Below are 13,295 nucleotides of genomic sequence, written 5' to 3'. Positions count from 1 at the left end.
TCCCTCTGATTAGTCCTCTATATCTCTCTCTGTTTTTGTTCCTGTCTTTGTCGGATTCTTGTTTGTGTTTTTCATGCCTGAACCAGACTATCGTCATGTTGGCTGCAACCTTGTCCTGTCCTGTCGGAATCTGCCGGTCCATCTGAGCCTACCTATGTTTCGTTATTAAAGAAGTTCTGTTTACATTAATTCGCTTTTGGGTCCTCATTCACGCACCGTAACAGCAACAATCATCTCCCTCTTCAAAGGGACCCAAACTGCTACAGACCAAGTTAACAAAAAGATTACCGACTATTTCGAATCCCACTGTACCTTCTCCACTATGCAATCGTGTTTCAGAGCTGGTCATGCGTGCACCTCAGCCACGCTCAAGGTCCTAAATGATATCATAACCAACATCAATAAGAGACATTGTCTCAGAATATGTGGACAACTACAAATACCTAGGTGTCTGGCTAGACTGTAAACTCTCCTTCCAGACTCACATTAAGCATCTCCAATCCAAAATTAAATCTAGAATCGGCGTCCTATTTCGCAACAAAGCATCCTTCACTCATGCTGCCAAACATACCCTCGTAAAACTGACCATCCTACTGATCCTCGACTTCAGCGATGTCATCTATAAAATAGCCTCCAACACTCAACTCAACAAATTAGATGCAGTCTATCACAGTGCCATACGTTTTGTCACCAAAGCCCCATACACTACCCACCACTGCGACATGTATGCTCTCCCCACCTTATTTCAGCTCACTGGTCAACATAGCAGCTCCCACCCGTAGCACACGCTCCAGCAGGTATATCTCACTGGTCACCCCCAAAGCAAATTCCTCCTTTGGTCGCCTTTCCTTCCAGTTCTCTACTGCCAATGACTGGAACGAACTGCAAATATGAGACCCAAATATGGGTACCCATATCTGGAGACCCATATCTCCCTCACTAGCTTTAAGCACCAGCTGTCAGAGCAGTTCACAGATCACTGCACCTGGACATAGCCTATCTGTTAACAGGCCATCAAACTACCTCATCCCCATACTGTATGTATTAATTTATCTTGCTCCTTTGCACCCCAGTATCTCTACTTGCACATCATCTTCTGCCCATCTACCATTCCAGTGTTAATTTCTATATTGTAATTACTTCGCCACCATGGCCTATTTACTGCCTTACCTCCCTTATCTTACCTCATTTGCAGTCACTGTATATACACTTTTCTTTTCTCTACTGTATTATTGACTGTATGTTTGTTTATTCCATGTGTAACTCTGTGTTGTTGTATGTGTCAAACTGCTTTGCTCTATTTTGGCCAGGTTGCAGTTGTAAATGAAATGAAATAAAGGTGAAATAAAAAAAATAAAAGTTGAAGATAACAGAGGTTATAACAACGTTGGTGAGAAAACTGTTGAAAGTGAACAGATTCATAGGACCAGCTCTATTTGTTACGGTGAGTGAATGAGGACCCAAAAGCGAACTAACTTAAACAGAGCTTCTTTAATAACCAAACATAGGTAGGCTCAGATAGACCGGCAGATTCCGACAGGACAGGACAAGGTTACAGCAAACATGACGATAGTCTGGCTCAGGCATGAAACACAACAAACAAGAATCCGACAAGGACAGGAGCAGAAACAGAGAGAGATATAGGGACCTAATCAGAGGGAAAAAGGGAACAGGTGGGAAAAGGGGTGACGAGGTGGTTAGGAGGAGACAAGGCACAGCTGGGGGAAAGAGGGGGAGAAAAGGTAACCTAACAACGACCAGCAGAGGGAGACAGGGTGAAGGGAAAGGACAGAGACAAGACACAACATGACAGTACATGACACTATTGCTAAAATAACATATCCAGGCCGTTTGTTGTTAGATTTATGTGACATTAGAATACTTGTGTTACTGGAGCTAACAACGTACTTGGCCGTGTGGAGGTTCCTGGCCAGGTAGATAACAGCCATGATGGAGTTAGCCATGACCGTCACGGCAAAGACCAGACACCAAAACACATGATAGTATTTGATGGAAACTGTTGATGTGGAAATATCACTGGCGTTTTGAATGTAGCACTGTAAGAGATTAGGACTGACTGCACGTAAGCCATGTTCCAGGAAACTAGGAGAGTCCGTGGGCAAGAGCCCCTGGGTAGTTGTCTTTTGTAAAAACAGCTGTTAATTGGTCATTGGAATCCTGGGAGGTTTAGGTCTGTGACCAAGATGGAATTACAATAAAATACCAGTCTCAAGTCAGGTGTAATGAGGATGCTTTGAACATTGAATTAACTTGACTACTTGATTTGAAGTCCAAGATCATCGTCATATATCACTTAATATAATCAGGTAAATGTTTTCCCCTTCAAAATCTTAAGCTAACAAGAGGTATGTTTTTGCCATTTTCTTTAACAAGGGTCTGGCATACCTCCACATACACCCTGAATTCAAGCCCTGGTTATAGGACGTCTATGGTGAGGTTATCATGCAGGGGTTGGCTGACATACAGGTATCTATCTATATGGTAACTTCTGCTTGCTAAGCACTTTGTGAAACTGAGCTGTAGAAGGGGCTTTATAAATAGATTTGATTTTGTATTAGGGTTTTATCCAGACTTTTTATTATGACATTTTCTGTATAGCTTTAAAAGCATATCGCCAAAATAATATCAATATTTCATTTAAGAAAAACATAATTCACTATGGCAGATACAGTATATCTTACACAGCATTTCAATCATAAACAATTCCAATAGAGATATAAATAAATCGTAACACTTCATGTTGATTGGATCGGCACCACAGCTCTCTGTGCTCTTCTTTTACTAAGCAGCTTCTTGGCCGATTCCTTAAACTCCTCTGTCTTCAGAACATATATGATGGGGTTGAGCATGGGCGGGAGCACCGAGGTCAGGGAGAGGTTGATGATCCGGGCGTTGGTTGGTATGATTGAGTGAAGGAAGTATGTAAAATTAATAGGCAGGTAGAATATCGCTACGAGTATCAGGTGTGAGGTACACGTCTTCAAGGCTCTGACTCTGAGAGAGAGAGAGAAAAAGAGAAGGAGAGAGAGAATGAGAGAGAGAGAAAATTAGAGGAGAGAGAGGGAGAGAGAGGAAGAGAGAAGTAGAGAGAGGGAAAGCGAGAGAAGGAGAGTGAAGGAGAGAAAGAGGGAGAGAGAGAGGGAGAGAGAGAGAGTGAGAGAGAGAGGGGGAGAGACAGAGAGAAACAGACAGAGACATAGAGAGAGAGAGAGAGAGAGAGAGAGAGAGAGAGAGAGAGAGAGAGAGAGAGAGAGAGAGAGAGAGAGATAGAGAGAGAGAGTGAGAGAGAGAGGGGGAGAGACAGAGAGAAACAGACAGAGACATAGAGAGAGAGAGAGAGAGAGAGAGAGAGAGAGAGAGAGAGAGAGAGAGAGAGAGAGAGAGAGAGAGAGAGAGAGAGAGAGAAAATGACAAAAGTGTCAGTACAGTAAGTCATCATCCATCCAGTTCAATGACATTCTCAGTATTTACAGTATTTATCACTAGAACAACATACATTATATATACAAAGGTATGTGGACACCCCTTCAAATTAGTGGATTTGGTTATTTCAGCCACAGCCAGGATTATAAAACTGTATAAAATGTTATAGGATGCTACCTTTCCAACCAGCCAGTCAGCTGCCCCGGTCAAGTAAGTGTTATTATTGGAGATTGCCAATGTCTAGGAGCAAGAACGGCTCAGCCACAAAGTGGTAGGCAACACAAGCTCACAGAACGGGACCGGCGAGTAATGAAGCACATAAAAATCATCTGTCCTCACTACTGAGTTTCAAACTGCCTCTGGAAGTAATTAACTGTTCTTCGGGAGGTTCATGAAATGGGTTTCCATGGCTAATCAACTGCAAACAAGCCTATGCTCACTGTGATCAAGACCAAGTGTCTCCTGGAGTGCTGTAAAACTCGCAGATATTGGACTCTAGAGGAGTGAAAACACGTTCTCTGGAGTGATGAATCACGCTTCATCATCTGGCAGTCCGATGGACGATTCTGGGTGTGGCAGACTGCAGGAGAACACTACCTGCCCCAATGCATAGTTCCAACTGTAAAGTTTAGTGGAGGACGAATAATGGTCTGGGGCTGTTGTTCATGGTTCGGGCTAGGCCTCTTAGTTGCAGTGAAGGGATATCTTAACGCTACAGCATACAATGACATTCTGGATTCTGTGCTTCCAAATTTCCTATTTCAGCATGACAATACCCCAGTGCACAAAGCGAGGTCCATACAGAAGTGGTTTGTCGAAATCAGTGTGGAAGAATTTGACTAGCTTGCACAGAGCCCTAACCTCAACCCCATCGAACACCTTTGGGATGAATTGGAACGCCGACTGCAAGCCAGACCAAATCGCCCAAAAACAGCGTCCGACATCACTGAAGCTCTTGTGGCTGAATGGAAGCAAGTCCCTGCAGCAATGTTCCAACATCTAGTGGAAAGCCTTCCCAGAAGAGTGGAGGAAGTTATAGCAGCAATGTTTCAACATCTAGTGGAAAGCCTTCCCAGAAGAGTGGAGGCTGTTATAACAGCAATGTTCCAACATCTAGTGGAAAGCCTTCCCAGAATAGTGGAGGCTGTTATAGCAGCAATGTTCCAACATCTAGTGGAAAGCCTTCCCAGAATAGTAGAGGCTGTTATAACAGCAATGTTCCAACATCTAGTGGAAAGCCTTCCCAGAATAGTGGAGGCTGTTATAACAGCATTTTTCCAACATCTAGTGGAAAGCCTTCCCAGAATAGTTTATGTTATAGCAGCAAATGGGGGACCAACTCCATTTTAATGCCCATGATTTTGAATGAGATGTCTGATGAGCAGGTGTCCACATACTTTTGGTCCTGTAGTGTATATCTGAGACAGCACAACAATCAGTATCAGAGCTATCTGTTTAGGTATATAAACTAAATCTCTGGCTTAATCTCTGACTCTGATCAGTATGACTTCTCACCTGTCCTGGGGCAGTGTGATGGTGAACAGGGCGTGTGTGATGCAGATGTATGATGATATGATGAAGACCATGGGGAACAATAGGATTATACTGGGGTTGAGATAAGATATTACTATGTTAGGGACCACATCAGAACAGGGGGCCGCCAGACGGAACAGGGGACCGTGGTCACAGAAGTAGCTGTTGATCACCAGAGACCTACAATACAATACATCTTCATTGTCCACATGTTACTGTGATCAACTGATCATTTATTTTTACAGCACCCGGCCCGGGATTCAAACCGGGAACCTTTCGGCAACAGGTTCACCTCCTCAGCCACCTACCGGCAGAAGGAGAGTCGGGTGATGAGGCACACAGCCAGCAACACCAGGAACACAGCAATCGCCCAGGCAGCACCCGTCAGCTGGAACATGGACCTGTGAGTCACTATCATATGGTACCTATTTGGACAGTGGAAAGAAGCTGTTATCAGGGATTTTAGATGCAGTGTTTTCATATATCAGGTTGAATTGTCAGTGAAAGCAGAAACATTATTATCACACAAGGGGCAATTATGAAGGCCTTTTGAATTGTATTTTTTGAATTATTAGATTTGATGTATTATCTGAGACCTGAGCGGGCAGCAGATGGCCACCAGTCTGTCGTAAGAGAGGATGGTGAGGTTGAAGGACTGCATGTTGAGGAAGAGGAAGATGAAGAAGAGGCTAGTGAGGCACTGGTCGTAGGAGATGAGATGTCTGCTGAAGAGGAACATATCCAGGAGCTTGGGGACCATGGCAGTGCTCCCACACACGTCTGTGAAGGCCAGGTTGAACACAGCAATGTACTTGGGGCTGTAAGGGTAAAATCCTGACTTGATTATCTCCATAGGAAAATGTTTGTATGTACACTAGACACAGGACATAGACAATTTCAGAGAAGGTAAATACAATCAATCAGTGAAGAAGTAAACAAAAAGTGCAGATCCTAAACAACTTTACACTGTCATCTGTAATGTGTAAGTTATCAACTATAGACCATCCAGCTGACCTAATGGTGGTTTTCATTCAGAATCAACTATAGACCATCCAGCTGAACCTAATGGTGCCTTTCATTCAGAATCAACTATAGACCATCCAGCTGGACCTAATGGTGGTTTTCATTCAGAATCAACTATAGACCATCCAGCTGGACCTAATGGTGGTTTTCATTCAGAATCAACTATAGACCATCCAGCTGGACCTAATGGTGGTTTTCATTCAGAATCAACTATAGACCATCTTTCTGACCCAATGGTGGTTTTCATTCAGAATCAACTATAGACCATCCAGCTGGACCCAATGGTGGTTTTCATTCAGAATCAACTATAGACCATCCAGCTGAACCTAATGGTGGTTTTCATTCAGAATCACTATAGACCATCCAGCTGACTTAATGGAGGTTTTCATTCAGCCTTATTGAGAGGCAGGCCGGTAACCAGGGATACAGTTGAAATCCCGAGCTGATGGGGGGAATCTAAAAAGGAGTGAACTAGCAGCCAGAGCCCCTGTGCTGCTTCAGCTTGTGTTGTGTGTGTTGTGGTTCATCTGGTTGGGTTCTGGAACTGCAAAAATACAGTCCAATAAAGGTAGAATTATGCTGTATTATTACCACTGAGATAAAAGAGGACTGATTACCTGTGGAGACTGTTGTCCATGTAGATAACCATCATGACGAAGGTGTTGCCCACCTAGACCCAATACACACACACACACACACACACACACACACACACACACACACACACACACACACACACACACACACACACACACACACACACACACACACACACACACAGACATCCATACAGACACACATACATACAGGAGGAACCATGACTCATAATGTATATACAGGTAAATTCATTTGGCCGTTGACTATATGTGGTGCTCTAGGACCCCAGCTGAAATGAAACTGCACCATATCAGGTTTTCTTAAGTTCAAAAAAAGATGTGCTTTCGATAGGTAAGTGAAACCTTTTCTAGTTAATCAAGTGGATAAAATCAAATCATTGTGGACGTCAGCTAGTTATTAGCGCCCTGGACCAGAGCTAGTTTGTAACAACCTGGACCTAAGCTAGTTTGTAACAGCATGGACCAAAGCTAGTTTGTAACAGCATGGACCAGAGCTAGTTTGTAACAGCCTGGACCAGAGCTAGTTTGTAACAGCCTGGACTACAGCTAGTTTGTAACAGACTGGACCAGAGCTAGTTAGTAACAGCCTGGACCAGAGCTAGTTTGTAACAGCCTGGACTACAGCTAGTTTGTAACAGACTGGACCAGAGCTAGTTAGTAACAGCCTGGATCACACATAGTTTGTAACAGCGTAGACCAGAGATAGTTTGTAACAGCATAGACCTGAGCTATGGACTAACCAGAGAGATGATGTATACGAAGCAGAGGAAGACGTAATAGTACTCCATGTGGGGGATGCCGATGAAACCACTGATGAAGAAGTAAGGGGGTCGGATAATGGTGTCAATGTTATCTGTCTGGTTAGGGTCAGAGGTCAGGTAACTCATCCTGACTGGTGGTGTTATCAGTGATTCCTCCTGGCTCGTAATAATCTGTGGAAATATAAAATAAATACTTTACTGTTTTTTAATTCACCTGTTGAGACATTGCAATGAGTGAAACATCATCAATACAAGGGCAAATGGGCCTCCCGGGTGGCGCAGTGGTTAAGGGCGCTGTACTGCAGCGCCAGCTGTGCCTCCAGAGACTCTGGGTTTGCGCCCAGGCTCTGTCGTAACCGGCATTGACCGGGAGGTCCGTGGGGCGACGCACAATTGGCCTAGCATCCTCCGGGTTAGGGAGGGTTTGGCCGGTAGGGATATCCTTGTCTCATAACGCGCACCAGCGACTCCTGTGGCAGGCCGTGCGCAGTGCGCGCTAACCAAGGTTGCCAGGTGCACAGTGTTTCCTCTGACACATTGGTGTGGCTGGCTTCCGGGTTGGATGCGCGCTGTGTTAAGAAGCAGTGCGGCTGGTTGGGTTGTGTATCGGAGGACGCATGACTTTCAACCTTCGTCTCTCCCGAGCCCGTACGGGAGTTGTAGCGATGAGACAAGATAGTAGCTACTAAACAGTAGGATACCACGAAATTGGGGAGAAAAAAGGGGTAAAACATAAAAAAAATAAATTAAAAAAAAATAAATAACCTGTGTTGTATTCTGAACATCTAAACTAGCCTAGAAAAAAGGGGTAAAATTCGAAAATAAATAAATATCCAAGTTCAATTGTCTATTGTTTATGTTATCATATTTAAAAAAGAAGAATACAATTATTTTATCTGACAACAAAGTACAAAATAGAATCCATTTGACTTTTACCTCAGATACAGTTAAACAATTTTAATGAATAATCCAAGGAATAGCACTGGAAAGGTGATATTGGTTTCACGTTCCCTCCATTAGAATAACTCTTACCTGTTGAACCCTCATACTGTATAGTCTAACATGGTACAACTACATACTGCAGAAACTAAGTCTTACCTGGTCGTACCACAGACTTGATCCAAATGTCTCTCTTCAGTAGTCTGGTGATGTGTGTTGGACTGAAGACCAATTTGCGGTGCTGGCTCTGTTATACCTGCAGCCCCATGGTGAATCTGTAGTAGGATGTCCCCTGTGGACCACCGTACTTGTGTATGACACACCTTGATTGAGTGAAGAAGACATGTCGGAGATGAAAACCCTTGCTGTTGTTGTTGTTGTTGTTGTTGTTGTTGTGTGGTTGTCATAGGACACATCTCTATACATTTATGGATCTACCAACCACACAGGCTGAGGAGAGAGAGGAGGGAGCTGGTAGAAAGAGAGAGGAAAGAGAGAGGAAGGAGGAGAGAGAAAGAGAGTAGAAAGCATAGAGAGTGAGAGTAGAAAGTAGAGAGAAAGAGAGGAGAGTTGACTATTCAGATCCCATCAAAGTTATATTTGTTATGTTTTGGTTACTGTGGTAATTTTAATAATTTAGAAGGCACTCTCATCCAGTTGAGCTAATGACAGTAGTGTAAAGTACTGAAGTAAAACTACTTTAAGGTGCTAATTAAGTAGTTTTTTGGGGTGAATCTGTACTTTCCTTTACTATTTATATTTTTGACAAGTTTTACTTTTACTTCACTACATTCCTTAAGAAAATATTGTACTTTTTACTCCAGGATTATTACTAGACCTCTATCTATCTGTAGTTTCATAGAGGATGATTACTAGACCTCTATCTATCTGTAGGTTCATATAGGATGAATACTAGACCTCTATCTATCTGTAGTTTCATATAGGATGATTACTAGACCTCTATCTATCTGTAGTTTCATTTAGGATGATTTCTAAACATCTATCTATCTGTAGTATTATAGAGGATGATTACCAGACCTCTATCTATCTGTAGTATTATAGAGGATGATTACCAGACCTCTATCTATCTGTAGTTTCATATAGGATGATTTCTAAACATCTATCTATCTGTAGTATTATAGAGGATGATTACCAGACCTCTATCTATCTGTAGTATCATAGAGGATGATTACCAGACCTCTATCTATCTGTAGTATCATAGAGGATGATTACCAGACCTCTATCTATCTGTAGTATCATAGAGGATGATTACCAGACCTCTATCTATCTGTAATATTATAGAGGATGATTACCAGACCTCTATCTATCTGTAGTATTATAGAGGATGATTACCAGACCTCTATCTATCTGTAGTATCATAGAGGATGATTACCAGACCTCTATCTGTCAACACATGAGTATCCTTATGAGTACACTGTCAATGAGGACCGGCTTGTCCACATAGCTTAGAAACGCTCTCTACAGATGAGAGAGAGAGATAGATAGAAGGAGAGAGAAAGCAACTCATGTGTAAGCAACAGGTCAAACCCAGCTAACAACAAATGTTCCCACATCTTTAGAGAATGTTCCCTTAGGAGTCTCATTACGTCATTAACTAACATTTTCATAGGAATGTTCCCGTGATGTGCAAGGAATTTTTTCAAGAATCCAATCCCTTAATGTCAAATAGAATTTACCCAGAACATGATATGAATATTCTGGAAAAGTCTCATGAGAATGTTTCAAATACTTTGTAAAAAATATAAAAAATAACATTACACATCATATCTCCTTACTGAGACAATTAAGGCCCTGATTGTTGATCTACTGATCCATTCACTTCTCTTCGTCTGTTGACAAAGTTAGGGATAGCCACACAGTGCTTTTAAGATAGTGTTTTCAACTTACATATTTGACACACATGATTACATTGTGCGTGTTCAATTAATCAGTCGTTGTTATTCAACCAATCCTCACGTGCGATTATGAACTCACAATCTCTTGGTTTACGTTACTCCGATCTTCCTGCTACGCCACCACGTCCATTTAAGTTATCAATTATTCAGACTATTCTCTCATTATTGATTTTATTGACTTATTTCAGAATGAAGAAGAAACCCCCACATTGCTCTTGATAGTATCACTGCTCTTGATAGTATCACTGCTCTTGATAGTATCACTGCTCTTGATAGTATCACTGCTCTTGATAGTATCACTGCTCTTGATAGTATCACTGCTCTTGATAGTATCACTGCTCTTGATAGTATCACTGCTCTTGATAGTATCACTGCTCTTGATAGTATCACTGCTCTTGATAGTATCACTGCTCTTGATAGTATCACTGCTCTTGATAGTATCACTGCTCTTGATAGTATCACTGCTCTTGATAGTATCACTGCTCTTTATTCAGCTTTACGTATCAGCAAGGCCTTCGTCAGAAAGTGCATTTTCATTTGGCGTTCTTCTTTTTTCTCATCTTATTCAACTGTTACCATGTACCTGCAACAAAGATCGCTCAGATGTGTCTTTTAAAATACTATTTCAGCAAATGTTGGTGGGGCACCTGAACCTGTTTTAATGATACTCCCGAATCTCTATGATCAATAAAATATTTTCTTGATTATACTTTTAACAGAACTGGGATTTACTTCAATGTGCGTTCACCCTATTACTTCCACCTATCAAGTTGTTTCAGAGTGCCTAGTGAGGAGGGGTTAGGGATTCTTCTGGACAGGACCTAAATATACTGGCCTAATAACCAAATGCGCTAGAGATATGCCTTATTGGGACAATGGTTAGAGCGATCATTGGTGCTGGTGGGTTCGAGACCCAGGCCAGCAATATATATCATTCATTATTTGGCAGCAGTTACAACACACTTTTCACTTTTTAATTAAATGCAGTTTCTCATTTTACATTTGAAAACTTTACAGTCCAATATCAAACAACCACGAAGAGGTAGGCTCTCTCTCCCTCAGTTATCTATGTACATCAACAACTAGCTAATGTTAGCCAGAGTGAGGTGAGCTCAACTCTATCGAGCAAACAGTAGATAAACAATGCCGTCAACATACCACTGATGAATGATGAACGATGGGGAATAGTTTCCTGCTCGCCCTCTGCAGCTTGCCTGCCAATGTATGCATGTCCCAACCCACATTTTGACAACTGAATGTGAACTTGCCTGCCTGCTAATTTGATCAATGCCAAATCCATTTGATTGATATTTAGAGATATGCTAACTGTTGACAACATAGCTAGCATAGCTAGCTAGCAAAGTGATTCACATTTCTTGCTAGTTAACCAAATGACACCTGCATCTGTAGCTGTAGCCACCAAAAAACGATATGGGGGGGGGGGGGGGGGGGAAGTAATTCACCCACTTGTCCAAGGACATGACATCCTCCCTAGCTAACATTAGGCCTTGTGTGTTTAGCTTGCTAAATAAATAGCTACATAAATAGATAAGCTAGCCTATTAGCCACATTAGTCATGGAATTTTGAGTCAAATTTAACCTAATTTTAAAACTTCATATAAAGTTGGCTTTGAAGTATAAACTGGGAATTTTATATTTTTACTGATATTATGATTGTCTGTTGGATTCCAATCACCAAAGTAGTTCAAATGCTATCTATTCAACTTTAAATATTTTAAATAAGTAAGTTCTCATGAAATGTGTCTGGAACATTGATATCTTATATTATGAGGACATGGCAACCATGTCCTGTATATGTTCAGTAAACATGGTAACCATGTTCACACACACAACAGTCAGGTATTATCATTACTGTAATGGCTTACAGATTGTAGTGACACTGATGATGTTATGACATTGACAATGGCTTGTTTTTATTGTTACTAAGCTTCAATAAAATAAATATAGCTATTTCATTAACAGCAATGCACAGTGACATAGTGGTCTTCTCTCATATAAACATTACCCATATTTTATATTTCTTTGTTTCTGTAACTTTAAATGTATTTTGTAAAATAATCCTTTAAATGAGACCAAACTCTTTGGTCCTGTGTGGCTCAGACAGACCTCCCAGGATGCATCCCAAATGGTACCCTATTCCCTATATTATTAAATTTTTATACATTTTTATTTCACCTTTATTTTATTTAACCGGGTAGGCTAGTTGAGAACAAGTTCTCATTTGCAACTGCTACCAGTTCAAGATAAAGCATAGCAGTTCAACACATACAACAACACAGAGTTACACATGGAATAAACAAACATACAGTCAATAATACAGTAGAAAAAAGGAAAACAAAAAGTCTATAAACAGTGAGTGTAAATTAATTAAGATAAGGGAATAGGCCATGATGGCAAAGTATTTACAATTTCGCAATTCAACACTGGAATGGTAGATGTGCAGAAGATGAATGTACGATATAGTGCACTACTTTTGGTTCCTGGTCACCTGGCACTATAAAGGGAATAGGGTGCCATTTGGGACAAATTGTCTTCCAGCTTCTCCACTGCATCGCTGTAGTCCTCAATAACCAGGTCCTGATTGAATGAATGCAACCAATCATTATTAATGGTTCTTATGGGTGATGATGATGACACAATGGGAATAGACATTAACTACTACACTGGTGGGGATTGTGACCTAGTAAAGCTGTGTAGCATATTATAGCTATAATTTCTTGACTTCATTATTATATCACTTTATGCAGAGGGCCTGTGGATTCATTGATAAATAGTCAGGTTACAATCAAGCTCCTTTCTATAGATGAATCCTTCCCAACTAGCAGCAGCACCAACTTTAGTTACACAACAACATGTTATCTCCATCACTTCACTTCTCTGTCATTCACACATCTCTCATGTGAAACTCTTCTCACTCACAGATGAGTATGGGAGGGTACTTTCAGAATAAAACCCCAAAATAAATTCTAGATGGCGATGCCATAATAAAAGTGTTATGGTGAGTGAATGAGGACCCAAAAGCGAACTAACTTAAACAGAGC

The 13,295-nt window shown here is 41.3% G+C and overlaps 1 protein-coding gene across 1 annotated transcript; it reads right to left on the bottom strand.

Moving 5' to 3' along the window:
* Nucleotides 1-2,594: 2,594 nt before the first annotated feature.
* On the bottom strand, nucleotides 2,595-8,553 carry LOC110510114 (olfactory receptor 1-like). Its single transcript, XM_036967929.1, has 7 exons — nucleotides 8,477-8,553; nucleotides 7,358-7,549; nucleotides 6,618-6,670; nucleotides 5,574-5,795; nucleotides 5,286-5,402; nucleotides 4,960-5,157; nucleotides 2,595-3,015 (listed from the first exon to the last, which is right to left on the bottom strand). The coding sequence occupies exons 2-7, from the start codon at nucleotides 7,502-7,504 to the stop codon at nucleotides 2,757-2,759; spliced, it is 996 nt and encodes a 331-aa protein (XP_036823824.1). The 5' UTR covers nucleotides 7,505-7,549; nucleotides 8,477-8,553; the 3' UTR covers nucleotides 2,595-2,756.
* Nucleotides 8,554-13,295: the final 4,742 nt, after the last annotated feature.

This window comes from Oncorhynchus mykiss, chromosome Y (assembly GCF_013265735.2).
Source record: "Oncorhynchus mykiss isolate Arlee chromosome Y, USDA_OmykA_1.1, whole genome shotgun sequence".
Lineage (NCBI taxonomy): Eukaryota > Metazoa > Chordata > Actinopteri > Salmoniformes > Salmonidae > Oncorhynchus > Oncorhynchus mykiss.
Note: the sequence above shows the minus strand (reverse complement) of the source record. Positions and strands in the feature narration are given on the sequence as shown.